The 14,819-nt window shown below is 47.9% G+C and overlaps 2 protein-coding genes and 7 non-coding genes across 9 annotated transcripts; 2 read left to right on the top strand and 7 right to left on the bottom strand.

Annotated features, from left to right (window-relative positions):
- Positions 1 to 1,278: 1,278 nt before the first annotated feature.
- Pmar_PMAR025088 (hypothetical protein) lies at positions 1,279 to 1,436 on the top strand (the record flags this gene model as incomplete). Its single annotated transcript, XM_002768229.1, has 1 exon — positions 1,279 to 1,436. A coding segment is annotated over one exon (158 nt), but the record flags the coding sequence as incomplete, so codon positions are not given.
- A 119-nt stretch (positions 1,437 to 1,555) lies between these two features.
- Pmar_PMAR025087 (cold-inducible RNA binding protein, putative) lies at positions 1,556 to 4,909 on the top strand (the record flags this gene model as incomplete). Its single annotated transcript, XM_002768228.1, has 1 exon — positions 1,556 to 4,909. The coding sequence occupies one exon, from the start codon at positions 1,556 to 1,558 to the stop codon at positions 4,907 to 4,909; it is 3,354 nt and encodes a 1,117-aa protein (XP_002768274.1).
- A 5,113-nt stretch (positions 4,910 to 10,022) lies between these two features.
- On the bottom strand, positions 10,023 to 10,096 carry Pmar_PMAR025086. The gene has a single exon. It is a non-coding gene; the product is annotated as a tRNA-Arg (tRNA).
- A 241-nt stretch (positions 10,097 to 10,337) lies between these two features.
- Positions 10,338 to 10,411, bottom strand: Pmar_PMAR025085. The gene has a single exon. It is a non-coding gene; the product is annotated as a tRNA-Arg (tRNA).
- Positions 10,412 to 10,773: 362 nt separating this feature from the next.
- On the bottom strand, positions 10,774 to 10,847 carry Pmar_PMAR025084. Its single transcript has one exon. It is a non-coding gene; the product is annotated as a tRNA-Arg (tRNA).
- A 604-nt stretch (positions 10,848 to 11,451) lies between these two features.
- Pmar_PMAR025083 lies at positions 11,452 to 11,525 on the bottom strand. The gene has a single exon. It is a non-coding gene; the product is annotated as a tRNA-Arg (tRNA).
- Positions 11,526 to 12,008: 483 nt separating this feature from the next.
- On the bottom strand, positions 12,009 to 12,082 carry Pmar_PMAR025082. Its single transcript has one exon. It is a non-coding gene; the product is annotated as a tRNA-Arg (tRNA).
- An 896-nt stretch (positions 12,083 to 12,978) lies between these two features.
- Pmar_PMAR025081 lies at positions 12,979 to 13,052 on the bottom strand. Its single transcript has one exon. It is a non-coding gene; the product is annotated as a tRNA-Arg (tRNA).
- A 241-nt stretch (positions 13,053 to 13,293) lies between these two features.
- On the bottom strand, positions 13,294 to 13,367 carry Pmar_PMAR025080. The gene has a single exon. It is a non-coding gene; the product is annotated as a tRNA-Arg (tRNA).
- Positions 13,368 to 14,819: the final 1,452 nt, after the last annotated feature.

Raw genomic sequence — 14,819 nt, 5'->3', positions numbered from 1 at the left:
AAAGATTGTCCTCCACAGTTGTCTTATAATTGTGATGTAGCTGTGTATCTAGCGTCAAGCTAGTATGTCAGTCTGCTACGATTGAACTTCCATAGACCTTTTAAGCTGTTATTAATCTTACGTTCTACGTGAGATCAGACGGTGTTTCGTTGACTCAAGGATATTGGAAAACCGTCATATTCTACCGGGATACATTATGTCGTCGAGATTGTTTTCGGATGCTGGTACTGAACGTCTTGATGATGCTGAAATTATGGAACTTGCTCGACGGTTTGCTCATCTAAGGTTGTCTGATCCTCCTCATGCTGCTCGGTCCGATATCGCTCACAGCAACGTCTCGTGTTATTCGTTCCTGCGATCACTTATTTCACCTCGTCGGTCTCGTAATTCTGGTTCACAAAGTGATCCAGGTGTTGTGCCTCCATCGCTAAATGTCTCTCATAGAAGTGGTCTCCGTGCCAATGATGTTTCGCCAGCTCCTCCATCAGTGCCTATAACTACAGTACTTGATGGAGATACTCCTGTTGTTTCTGGTGGAGTACCATCTCAAGTACAATCGTTAGGGTTCTCTGCGTTGGAATTGGAACGGTTCCACGATTCTGCCCAGAAGCGTGCTAATAATGCGGTTCTACCGGTTGGTGGCAAGTATAAGGGCTATGCCGATACTCGTACTATTGAAGCTTTCTTACAACAAGTGCATCGTAAATATGGCTTTCTCCACTTTACGTGAAGTGTCCAACCTACGTAATGGTCGCCTGGAGAATGTCAGTCCATTGCACGAACTATTCGAAGTCCTAACTGACTCGTCCTAGCTCGAATACGACTCTGTGCTCTCGCTTCCGACCGATATTCAACCCTTCCCTCGGGACACAACGCCAACTAGGCTGAGCCAAAGCTGCTATTCCTGCCCACTCGGATCCCTACTCATGCCCACTAGGGCGACACCTTGAGTTAGCATAGTGTAGGCCCATTCCAGATCGGCTGCATGTCAGTCCATTGCACGAACTATTCCAAGTCCTAACTGACTCGTCCTAGCTCGAATACGACTCTGTGCTCTCGATTCCGATCGATATTCAACTCTTCACCCGGGACACAACGATAACTAGGCTGAGCCAAAGCTGCTATTTCTGCCCACTCGTGTCCCTACTCATGCCCACTAGGGCGACACCTTGAATTAGCATAGTGTAGGACCATTCCAGATCGGCTGCATGTCAGTCCATTGCACGGACTATTCGAAGTCCTAACCGACTCGTCCTAGCTCGAATAGGGCCGCATTAGCCGAACGAGGAGCTTGGGCGCGCAGAAAAAATCTTGGGCCAGAGGGAGAAAATCTTGGGCGGGCGGAAGAAAATCTTGGGCCAGAGGGAGAAAATCTTGGGCGCGCGAGAGTCTCTCGCCGAGAGACGAGGGTTCGAGACAGAGAGGCGAGGCATTGCGTGAGTCCGACTTGTCGTCTAGACTTTTCTCAGCACTGCCATCTGATTTGAAGGAGCGTGTTATTTGGTTATGTGGTCCTTGTCCCTCCTATGAAGAATTGCTCAACTTTGGTAGAAGAATGAACTTGGTTTATGTGAGAAGAAAGGAGGAGAAGGTTAATGGTGTTCGAGGCCCCCTTCGGAAGGCTGCAGTTAATGTTGTTAATGATGTTAGTGAAGGTTTACCAGTTATGCCAATTGAGGAGGGTGTTGATGCGAAAACTACTACTACTACTACTGGTGTCCAGACTAACTGCAAACTATTCGTCAGCAATCTGAGTTATGACGTGAATGAGAAGCAAGTTCTGGATGCGTTGAGAGCTGTTTTGAAGTTGTCTGGTGTAATACCTGTATCGGTGAGGTTGTTTCGTGATCGAGACACTGGTCGTAATAGAGGTTTGGGTCTAATCGAGTTTCGTGATCCTAGCAGTGCGAAGAAAGCTCTATCGCTAAATGGTAAACGATTACTTGGTCGTTCTATTAGAGTTAGACCCGATAATGGTGGTCAAGGTGTCAAACGTCGACGTGTTGAAGATGATCAAGATGCACAAGCAGGGAATGAGGTGGTTCAGCAGCAGCGTGATGTTCAGGTTGCGGCTGTCGAGCAGGAGGACATTGTAGAAGACCCTTGCGAAAGCTCACCCAAGGAGTCCTCAGAAACAGCTTATGTCGTTCAGACCACTGTTGAAGAGGTTAACGTTGGTGTTGTGAACTCATCGGCTGAGCCTAGTATTGTTATTGATCTACGACGTATTAATACACAAAATGGAGGGAATTGCCCGTTAACGACAATTCACACGGAAGTAGTCCCTAATCCTGATGATCCTGCTGACTGCCATACTCTCGACTGGTTGCTAGATAGTGGTTATGCGGTCCATCTTATTTCTGATTCAGAAGCTGGTTGGTTGGGATCTGCTAGAGTTATCCCTCTGCCTTCTCCGATTAAGCTCTCTTTTGCCAATGGTACTACTCAATTAGTACATGAGGCAAGAGAATTAAGCCTCTGTTGTGATGGTCAGAAGTTCAACACTACTGTTTTGCTGGTACCAGGTTTAGCTGTTCCAGCAATATTGAGTCTTCACCAACTGGTGCATGACTTTGGTTCAGTAGCCTGGCACCTTTTGGCTCCGGGTGAAGAAGTTCTACGATTAGGGCATGATGTTACTCTGAGATCTACTAGTAATGAACTTTCACTTGATGCAGTGGGGTCCGTGAACGCTGTCGTGAACGCCGTTCCTTCCTTAGCTTTTGTGTCATCCTTTCCTGATGAAAAGTTTTCTCACTGTAGTTTGCGGAGTCTACGAGAAGCCTACCAGGAGAAACAAGTAGTTGACTTGGAATCTAAAGCTGTTACTGTAGATGTGGTGAATGCCCGTTCTCTTCAGCCTCACACTACTGGTCGTGATGACCGTCCTCCTATCGCTGTGGATTTTGTGGCTGATGCCAAAGGAGATCAGCGAGCTCGTGTATCATTGCCATGGCTGTCAGGCCAAAGGCCTAACAGTAAGTTACATTCCCTTCGACGTGATGTTGCTATTGCTCGTGATGTCGCTACTAGACGAAAGTTAGCTGCAATGGGACCCGAGTGGGTGGTGCTTTTGAAGAAAGAAGTTGCCAATATGGTTGCTCAGGGTCATATTTGGGAGCTCACTGAAGAAGAATTGGCGGCAGATCCGCCAATGATGGCTGCTGTCACGGCAATTCGAGAAGGTCACCCTACCCAACCTGTGCGGGTAACAGTTGATGCGAGACCGGTTAATCGTTTCCTAAGTGCTGGGGACACGTCTAGTCTTCGTCGAGCTCTGCGTAGTATACTTCTCCGTTGGAGATTGAGTCCATGGGTCTCTTGGGACGACGTAACTCGTGCCTTTTTGCAGATATGTCTGCATAAACACGATGAGGTGATGCTTAATGTATGGACCTGCCGAAGAGGATATAGGTGTTGCAGACTTCCATTCGGCCTTTCGCCGAGTCCGGCATGCCTATCTGCTGCCATAAAGGCCATTCGTGAAGCTGTGAAGGTATTCCGTGAGTATATGGATGATCTGCTCTATAATGCCTGGTGTGTGACGAAGTTGTTGGAACGCCGCTCCCTGGGAAGAGCAGTGTTGTATGAACAAGCTCATATGGAGTGTCAGCCCAGTAAGTCGATACTCGGTGGAGACCCTCAGTATCGCTTTGAGGCTCTGGATATAGGGGTTAATGACGAGGTCACTTATAAGACTGTCACGCAACTTGGTTACCTTTGGGATACTGTGACTGACACTGTTTGCCCTAGGACAATAGATGTTGGTTCAGATATTCCATCAACAAGAAGACTATGTTTTCAAGTCCTAAGCCGGTTTTATGATCCTCTTGGTACCAATATTGAATATTCGGCTCGGCAACGCTATCTACTACATAAGTCAGCATCTACTACTGAGCATTGGGATTCACAAGATCTTTCACAGTCAACTGCTTTGGAAGTGAGTGCTCTATGCTCTGTGAAGCCCTGTTCTCAACCACGCTTTGTCGATATTCGGAAGGGCTTGGTAGTGTTCTGTGATGCCGCTGGTAGTGGCTGTATATGTGCCGACGCTCGTGGTGTTGCTGATGGTCGTCGTCTAGCGGCTCGTCAAAAGACATTGAATTCTAAGTGGACTATAGCAAGGCTTGAACTTTGTGCACTTCGTTTGGGGGTGTCGTTGCTTGATGATATCTGCGAGGAGTTAGATGTGCTTACGGAAGATGGTTATGCTCCCCCTCAGGTCTGGCTCCTTACGGACTCTCAGCTCAATTGTTGGCGTTTGAGACGTTCGGAAGCCTATGACGCCAAGTATTTATCAGCGTTTGAGCGACGTCGGGTGCAAGACATTCGTTCTGGTCTTACTCGATTAGCGGAGTCTCTGGATTGCCCCGTGAGGTCTGGTCATGTAGTGGGTAGATTGAATCCGGCTGATCGGGCTACACGACCCGATAGGGGTCTACAAGAGAAATTGGAGCTTAGTGGCTCAGAGATGGATGATATATTACGGTCGGTTACTACTGTGGCTCTGTTTCCTGGCCAAAAGGATTCCAATGGTGGAGATGAGCACTTGGGTATTTCAGAAGATGATGAACTTGACTTGATGATGGGTGATGATGAGGATTTGACGGTAGTACTAGCAGCAGCAGTTCAGCTGCACAAAGATGTTCCTGATCCTCCTGAAGATCCAGAACTGCAATGGTCTATTAAGGTTTCCCAAGTTGCTATTCCGAGTCTGCGGTTGACACTCGACAAGATTGCCAGTGGTAAAGATGTCCCGGGTTTTGAAACTCGGAATGGGTTATTATGTAAGGTTGGTAATGTTGCTCTCGATGATACCAATCGTGGGAGTTGTGCTATATCCCAGATTGTTATTCCTAATGCTGACGACATTGTCGTCACGACAACCTACAACATATGGTGGCAATGAAAGTTCATGATCAACATGCTGGACATCCGGGTCGTGTTACGTTGCTACGCTGGATATGGAGACATTATTATTGGCAGCATATGGATAAGACCGTGAGGCGTATTAATGATCACTGTGTTGGTTGCCAGAGTCGTCGTATTGCTGCCAACCGCCGTCGTGCACTTTCATCGCGTCCTCCACCATGTAGTGTCCAGTATGGTCCCTTTGCCATCGCATATTTTGATAGTATCGGTCCTTATAAGCTATGTCGGTCTGAGGAGTCGAATGGTACTATACCTCCCTTGTATGAATTTACTCTCTGTTGCCACTCTAGTAAGTTTATCAAAGTTGTCCCCTCTGATACTAAGTCAGGCTGGGCTGCAGCACAAGCCCTTCATCAGATGCTCTGTGATGAAGGTGTGGTTAGACTTTTAGTTGTCGATCAAGGTCTACTGACGAAGGAAGTGATTGGTGTTGCCAAGGATTGGAATTTTATGGTTATCCCGTCACCACCTCGGGGGGAGGAACTCCGTGGATGGGGTGAACGAGGCCATCGAGATCTTCATGCTGTGCTTCGTGGTGCGCTTTGGAGCCTTGGTAAGACTCCTACGAGGAACGAGTTCATACGTTTGCTGTCCCGTGCAACAGCTGTGGTTAATACTACTCCGTACGTCGACTCTTCACCACTCTCTCCAGCTATCGTTTGTCGTGGTCATACGAGAACTCCATCAGATCCGTTTGCTTTACAGGAGTCTCGTGAGATTAAGGATGCTGTTCTACACCTTTTAAATCTCAAATTCAGCAAATGAAAGAACAAATTAGAGAAATGGAATTTGATTTTAGTCAGATGAAAGGAGTTTTTCACCGAATGAAACTTCAAATTCGAAATGAAAGTTCGATTTTCGTAGACCACTCAAAAATGAAGGTTCAAATTCGTAAATGAAATTTATGAATTCGGAAACACAAGTTGAAATTCATCAAACACAAGACCAATTTCGACCAATGAAAGCTCATTTTCATGACGCCTCGAAATGCACTATTCACACTACACGCACTTGCACCACATCTCGATATGCGCTATTCACACTCCACGAGTTGACAACTCGCACAATGTGCGAAGATTGCTCGAGGTACTTCTCAAATGTGAACAGTTATTGCACTGAGTGAGATTCCCGGGTAGTTCTCCGGAACGTTGTGTCATAATGTGACCGTCACATGGGTCCGTCGGACCGTCGGTCCGGGACCGATGTAGCCCGTCGAAGCCCGAACTTTTCGTAGAGGGTTGGTCCGGTTCGGTATTCGGTCGGTCAAAGTTCGGTTCGGCGGTCAGGAAATCGAACCGAACATGTGCTGACCCCATCGTCCTTCCGATATCATCGGAAGGGTAATGGAGATTCTCCATGGGAGAATCAAACCCAAACAATCTCCCGGTTCGAATCTCTGAAAATCCTTCATTGTAAGTTTTTGAATTGCACTGTACTGTTCAGCATTACGGTGCAGCCCGTAGAGCACCATCAGCACTCGCAATTTGCGAGTCGCAAGTCGATCCGTGGCACGACGCTGACGAGAATTTCCTTCCATCGAATGAAAGTGAGCTTTCATTGATCGAAATTGGTCTTGTGTTCGACGAATTTGAACTTGCGTTTCCGAATTCATAAATTTCATTTACGAATTTGAACTTTCGTTTTCGACCGGTCAACGAAATTCTAACTTTCATTTCGAATTTGAACTTTCACTTCGCGAAAAACTCCTTTCACTCGTCGAAAATTAAATTTCATCCATCTAATTTGTTCTTTCAATTGTTGAATTTGAGATTGAAAAGGTGTAGAAGGGTTAGAACCACCAAGTTGGTGGGATGATATGACTGCTGATGCGGCATCAGTGATGCCTATATGAGTGAAGTTCAAGATGGTAAAGATATAACCCTTCGAGAGTTGGCTGATGTTTGGTGGTTGCGTCGACGTGCTGTTCGCGAAAAGTTGTTGTCTCGTAACGCTCGTCATGCTGGTCGTGGGTTAAAGGTTGGTTGTAAGGCATATCGTTGGAGGCCTATGATCGGTCAGTTTGGTAAACTTAATACTGGCTGGGAACCATGCACTATTCTCGCTGCCCCAACGGATAGTACAAGGAAGGTTAAACTGGAAGATGGCAAGGAAACTATTGAGTCTGTTCTGAAATTCAGATCGTAGATAGCTATCTGATAGCAAGTCTCCAGCACGTAGATTCAGAATCTGAATCTACGTGCTGGTCCTAGTGACTAGCACGGGCGGGAGTGTGCTGGATTCAGCATGTACGGATTTTGATAATGAGTAGTTAGAATGTTGTAGTCACTCGAAGACACAAAAGATTGTCCTCCATAGTTGTCTTATAATTGTGATGTAGCTGTGTATCTAGCGTCAAGCTAGTATGTCAGTCTGCTACGATTGAACTTCCATAGACCTTTTAAGCTGTTATTAATCTTACGTTCTACGTGAGATCAGACGGTGTTTCGTTGACTCAAGGATATTGGAAAACCGTCATAATCAGAGCACTTTAATCGGCTCCAGGAGTACTCGACATCACCTCAGCACCGGAAGAGCATGCGGAGCTAGCAGAGCTTGAGTAATCATTGTCCTCGTCGAGACAGCTGTTGAGAGTACGTTATAGAGCTCACGGTCCAATAGCTCCAAGTAGGAAAAGCCGAAAGTAATGGTTCTATCCGATTCAGACAGGACGACGGTGTGGCATAAGTCGCTCCTTCCTTCCACCTCTGCTCCAGCCAATGGTATCGGTAGAACGTTACAGCCCAGCAAGCTGGATCGTGAACGCCTGTTGGCGTAAGTTGCTCTCCAATGCAGCCGGATGCTCATCATTCGACCTCCGATTCTCGATAACATCGCCGCTTCTTTGACCCAGACGGAGTGGCGCCCATCGTTTTTCCTGCTGCCTCTATCAATACGATAGAGGCCAGCAGCATCGCGGTGTACAAGAATTGCCTGATCCTCGCGAACGTCTGACAGGCAGTCAGCATGGCTTAGAACGCCGCGAAGGGCGGCCCAAAACGGGGGATCAATTAGTGGGCAGCCAATGGTACCTTCCCTTGGCAGACCATTAGCATCTGTATCACCGGGATCAGCACATACTGAACACTCTAGATCCAGCTCCCAGAAACTCCTCGCCCCCTCCATGAGACGCTGACGCAATACGTCACCCGATGGTATGTATCGCCGAGCATTCTTGCGTAAGACCTCCTTAATTATTTTCTCCCCATCTTTGTGCGTTTGCAATCTCCGTGCTTGAAGTCGTTCAATGCCCCCTGGATCGGAGATGTACATGGCATCGGAGATCTTACGGCAGAATCTACCGAATTGCCGATGATTTTGACTGACCGACCGTGTCAGTCTGAACATCGCATGTAAAGCATCTAATTTGATGATGACTTTATCACATTGGACAGCTGATCTTATAAGCTCTGCATTATTCAAACCTTCCGTTTGACAACATCCCCGGTCTACATATACATTTAAAACAGACGGCACCCGTCCTCTCAACTCCTTTAGTGCTTCTGCAACATGCGCCAAACTCGTGTCTAGGACGAAGATAATGTTGAGTATATACCCACTATCGGCTGTTATACAGACCAAGTATGTGCTTTCTTGTCCGGAAAGTCGAGAGCCAATGGCTCTGTGATGGTCGAGGGCGAGGAGGCTGTGCACACGATATGCAGCCATCTCTCAGAGAGATGGCTGCATAGAGTCCTCCGCACACGGGTGCAGAGAGATTCTCTCTACATGAAGACTCCTTATTATTGTGGTAGTCAACAACCATCAACTGCTTAGCAACATGATATGTGAGACGTGCTTCTGGGAGAGGTATTAAAATATCGGAGTTCCATTATTCACCAAATTCAGTAGAGTGCCAGATCTATACTTGTTCCGCACCTGCTCAAGCACCGCCCTCCGTCGGGAAATATTTCCCATCATCAAACCATTATAGGTCTCACACTCTCGGCTTATCAAACCGCCGTTTCGAAGAGCATAGGCACTAGTCTTCGCTACAATAGTATGCGTACTAACGATCACATACTGGTCTTCGAAAGTACCTCGTACAGATCGTGGCAGGCTCCGCAGATACTCTTCCTTGAGTGAGCTAAAGGAAGCTTGACATTTTGAGCACTTCTGGCGAGTGCTGTAGAGTGTTGATACAGTACCATCGCTCTCGATAACAGCCTTAGGACTCCGGACCTCTTTAGTGCTGTTGATGGAGACAGCACCACAAGAAGGACACGTTCCTCCCGAAGGTAGAAATAGGAGCAAATCTCTGCCATTAAGATTATGGATGAGCGTCTTCAGACTCCCCGTTCGTTGCCACTCTCGGTAAGCTTCATCAGTCGATAAGGACCGTATCCGATAAAACGCCGGACGCTCCGTATCGAGGCCATCACGCTTGCTGACAATGTTATGCAAATCACCGACCGATCGTATGTTGCTATCCCAACGCAGTTGAGATATCACACCATCCTGCTCACTAGCCGATCCTGGCCCCGTGAGGCGCAGCAAGTCAGAGCGGGCTGGCGGAGTAGCTTCCTGACAACACTTCGAGGTGTTAGAGCTCACCGGCCATTTCTATTGATCAATAATCAGAGATTGAAGATACAGGCCTCACCTTCGAGACTGCTCCAGCGCTGCATGACGACACATTTGCAATCACAGGCTTCTCGGAGACTGCGTGGCTCGCATGGCTTGACATAGCATTACCCATAGCCTGGATGAAGAGATTCCAAATCGGAATTTGCAATACACGAGTTCCTCATTGAGTTATTACAGTATCATTCACTTCTGGGTCGTCGTCTCCCTGTATTAGGACTTCAACTCCCTCGCTATCATTGTCTACAAGGTAGGGATTGCGCATGAGATAGGAATCACATGCGCATTAGGTCTATCCTGAATATGCAAAACATGAGATAGGGCGCGCGGCTACGCCGCGCGCTATCAGGATACGTGAGCGGAATTCGGATTGCTCAGGTACAGCCGTTGGTGCGCACCACTATCTCATGTGCTTGCCTTCAGCGTCTTGTGCAAACTAGGTGGAGCTTCACATCGGATGCCCGATTTTGTTGACGTAGAATGGATGAAGAGGAAGTGAGGTTGATGTATACCCGATGCAGGATTCGAACCTACGACCATCTGCTCCGTAGGCAGACATTCTATCCAGCTGAACTAATCGGGCGATGAAGCTAGTCACTTTGATTGATATTAAAGTTGAATACTCTTCCGAAATGGTTTAGGCGGTAATTGGTCAATCCGTCAGAATACGTGAGCGGAATTCGGATTGTTCAGGTACAGCCGTTGGTGCGCACCACTATCTCATGTGCTTGTTTTCAGCGTCTTGTGCAAACTAGTTGGAGCTTCACATCGGATGCCCGATTTCGTTGACGTAGAATGGATGAAGAGGAAGTGAGTTTAATGTATACCCGATGCAGGATTCGAACCTACGACCATCTGCTCCGTAGGCAGACATTCTATCCAGCTGAACTAATCGAACGATGAAGCTAGTCACTTTGATTGATATTAAAGTCGAATACTCTTCCGAAATGGTTTAGGCGGTAATTGGTCAATCCGTCAGAATACGTGAGCGGAATTCGGATTGCTCAGGTACAGCCGTTGGTGCGCACCACTATCTCATGTGCTTGTTTTCAGCGTCTTGTGCAAACTAGTTGGAGCTTCACATCGAGTGGCCGATTCAGGATGCGTGAGCGGAATCCGGATTGCTCAGGTACAGCCGTTGGTGCGCACCACTATCTCATGTGCTTGCCTTCAGCGTCTTGTGCAAGCTAGGTGGAGCTTCACATCGGATGCCCGATTTCGTTGACGTAGAATGGATGAAGAGGAAGTGAGGTTAATGTATACCCGATGCAGGATTCGAACCTACGACCATCTGCTCCGTAGGCAGACATTCTATCCAGCTGAACTAATCGGGCGATGAAGCTAGTCACTTTGATTGATATTAAAGTTGAATACTCTTCCGAAATGGTTTAGGCGGTAATTGGTCAATCCGTCAGAATACGTGAGCGGAATTCGGATTGCTCAGGTACAGCCGTTGGTGCGCACCACTATCTCATGTGCTTGTTTTCAGCGTCTTGTGCAAACTAGTTGGAGCTTCACATCGAGTGGCCGATTCAGGATGCGTGAGCGGAATCCGGATTGCTCAGGTACAGCCGTTGGTGCGCACCACTATCTCATGTGCTTGTTTTCAGCGTCTTGTGCAAACTAGTTGGAGCTTCACATCGAGTGGCCGATTCAGGATGCGTGAGCGGAATCCGGATTGCTCAGGTACAGCCGTTGGTGCGCACCACTATCTCATGTGCTTGTTTTCAGCGTCTTGTGCAAACTAGTTGGAGCTTCACATCGAGTGGCCGATTCAGCATGCGTGAGCGGAATCCGGATTGCTCAGGTACAGCCGTTGGTGCGCACCACTATCTCATGTGCTTGCCTTCAGCGTCTTGTGCAAACTAGGAGGAGCTTCACATCGGATGCCCGATTTCGTTGACGTAGAATGGATGAAGAGGAAGTGAGGTTAATGTATACCCGATGCAGGATTCGAACCTACGACCATCTGCTCCGTAGGCAGACATTCTATCCAGCTGAACTAATCGGGCGATGAAGCTAGTCATTTTGATTGATATTAAAGTTGAATACTCTTCCGAAATGGTTTAGGCGGTAATTGGTCAATCCGTCAGAATACGTGAGCGGAATTCGGATTGCTCAGGTACAGCCGTTGGTGCGCACCACTATCTCATGTGCTTGTTTTCAGCGTCTTGTGCAAACTAGTTGGAGCTTCACATCGAGTGGCCGATTCAGGATGCGTGAGCGGAATCCGGATTGCTCAGGTACAGCCGTTGGTGCGCACCACTATCTCATGTGCTTGTTTTCAGCGTCTTGTGCAAACTAGTTGGAGCTTCACATCGAGTGGCCGATTCAGGATGCGTGAGCGGAATCCGGATTGCTCAGGTACAGCCGTTGGTGCGCACCACTATCTCATGTGCTTGCCTTCAGCGTCTTGTGCAAACTAGGTGGAGCTTCACATCGGATGCCCGATTTCGTTGACGTAGAATGGATGAAGAGGAAGTGAGATTAATGTATACCCGATGCAGGATTCGAACCTACGACCATCTGCTCCGTAGGCAGACATTCTATCCAGCTGAACTAATCGGGCGATGAAGCTAGTCACTTTGATTGATATTAAAGTTGAATACTCTTCCGAAATGGTTTAGGCGGTAATTGGTCAATCCGTCAGAATACGTGAGCGGAATTCGGATTGCTCAGGTACAGCCGTTGGTGCGCACCACTATCTCATGTGCTTGTTTTCAGCGTCTTGTGCAAACTAGTTGGAGCTTCACATCGAGTGGCCGATTCAGGATGCGTGAGCGGAATCCGGATTGCTCAGGTACAGCCGTTGGTGCGCACCACTATCTCTTGAAAGCTTAACGCAGTGTCGCGCCAGTGAAATCACGGCTGTAACGAGAGAGTGTGCCACAACTCTACCCACTGTGAATATCACACAACTTACAAACACGAAACGCTCGCGTACGTGCGTGCGCACGGACGCAAAAGGATACGTGTATGTCTACGTCACCAGATCCCAGGCTATTTGCCTGTGGCAATCATCCAACCACCTTGTTATGTGGAGCAGCAATGCACCACTGACCTGGTGAGCTTTATCCACACCCACCCGACCCGGGGGATGTGTGTCGGGACCGCATTTGTGTCAAACCACGTTCACACCATGCGTTCCTCGACCACATAGAACCTCGGCGCATTCGTAGTCTACGGAATCCCAGATTGCCAATCAACAGGTCAGACAGCTAGAATACCAGTCTGACAACTGGCAACTAGTATGTAGTCGCACAGATGATTGACTGGCAATCTCAGCTACGACGGGAATCCTAGCATCCGGCGAATGACGCCCAGGTTCTCCAATCCCACACTCCCGAGTCAGAGGGGTTTTCAATGTGCTTGCCTTCAGCGTCTTGTGCAAACTAGGTGGAGCTTCACATCGGATGCCCGATTTCGTTGACGTAGAATGGATGAAGAGGAAGTGAGGTTAATGTATACCCGATGCAGGATTCGAACCTACGACCATCTGCTCCGTAGGCAGACATTCTATCCAGCTGAACTAATCGAGCGATGAAGCTAGTCACTTTGATTGATATTAAAGTTGAATACTCTTCCGAAATGGTTTAGGCGGTAATTGGTCAATCCGTCAGAATACGTGAGCGGAATTCGGATTGCTCAGGTACAGCCGTTGGTGCGCACCACTATCTCATGTGCTTGCCTTCAGCGTCTTGTGCAAACTAGGTGGAGCTTCACATCGGATGCCCGATTTCGTTGACGTAGAATGGATGAAGAGGAAGTGAGGTTAATGTATACCCGATGCAGGATTCGAACCTACGACCATCTGCTCCGTAGGCAGACATTCTATCCAGCTGAACTAATCGGGCGATGAAGCTAGTCACTTTGATTGATATTAAAGTTGAATACTCTTCCGAAATGGTTTAGGCGGTAATTGGTCAATCCGTCAGAATACGTGAGCGGAATTCGGATTGCTTGTTACCCTACACGAAGCTTGTGGAGTGTAGAGTGGTGCAAAAACAGGACCGTGACGCGCTCGCCCGCGAAGCTAGTTACTCTGAACCTGTGTATTTCGTGCGACGTTGTTGCTGCTTGTCCTAAGTGTTAGTGTGAGGATTATTGATACCTTACTTTATCATCTATCAGTTGTTGGTGAGCGTGCTGGCTCCTTTTGATCCCATGACGTCCATCCCGGCCTGCCTGGTGGAGGCGGCAGTTCCATCGTACCTCTCCCGGAACAAGCCAGGGTGGATGTAGCTTCCTGAAAGACTGTATGCTCCGAGCTCTTTGGCGAGGACAACGGCAACACCCCGATAAGCCACTTCGGTTGCTCTCACTTCGGTAGCCTGGCTACCGAAGAGTTTCTGAGAAACTCCTCGCCCCCTCCATGAGACGCTGACGCAATACGTCACCCGATGGTATGTATCGCCGAGCATTCTTGCGTAAGACCTCCTTAATTATTTTCTCCCCATCTTTGTGCGTTTGCAATCTCCGTGCTTGAAGTCGTTCAATGCCCCCTGGATCGGAGATGTACATGGCATCGGAGATCTTACGGCAGAATCTACCGAATTGCCGATGATTTTGACTGACCGGCCGTGTCAGTCTGAACATCGCATGTAAAGCATCTAATTTGATGATGACTTTATCACATTGGACAGCTGATCTTATAAGCTCTGCATTATTCAAACCTTCCGTTTGACAACATCCCCGGTCTACATATACATTTAAAACAGACGGCACCCGTCCTCTCAACTCCTTTAGTGCTTCTGCAACATGCGCCAAACTCGTGTCTAGGACGAAGATAATGTTGAGTATATACCCACTATCGGCTGTTATACAGACCAAGTATGTGCTTTCTTGTCCGGAAAGTCGAGAGCCAATGGCTCTGTGATGGTCGAGGGCGAGGAGGCTGTGCACACGATATGCAGCCATCTCTCAGAGAGATGGCTGCATAGAGTCCTCCGCACACGGGTGCAGAGAGATTCTCTCTACATGAAGACTCCTTATTATTGTGGTAGTCAACAACCATCAACTGCTTAGCAACATGATATGTGAGACGTGCTTCTGGGAGAGGTATTAAAATATCGGAGTTCCATTATTCACCAAATTCAGTAGAGTGCCAGATCTATACTTGTTCCGCACCTGCTCAAGCACCGCCCTCCGTCGGGAAATATTTCCCATCATCAAACCATTATAGGTCTCACGCTCTCGGCTTATCAAACCGCCGTTTCGAAGAGCATAGGCACTAGTCTTCGCTACAATAGTATGCGTACTAACGATCACATACTGGTCTTCGAAAGTACCTCGTACAGATCGTGGCA

The sequence above is a fragment of the Perkinsus marinus genome, assembly GCF_000006405.1.
Source record: "Perkinsus marinus ATCC 50983 genomic scaffold scf_1104296968888, whole genome shotgun sequence".
NCBI classification, from domain to species: domain Eukaryota; phylum Perkinsozoa; order Perkinsida; family Perkinsidae; genus Perkinsus; species Perkinsus marinus.
Note: the sequence above shows the minus strand (reverse complement) of the source record. Positions and strands in the feature narration are given on the sequence as shown.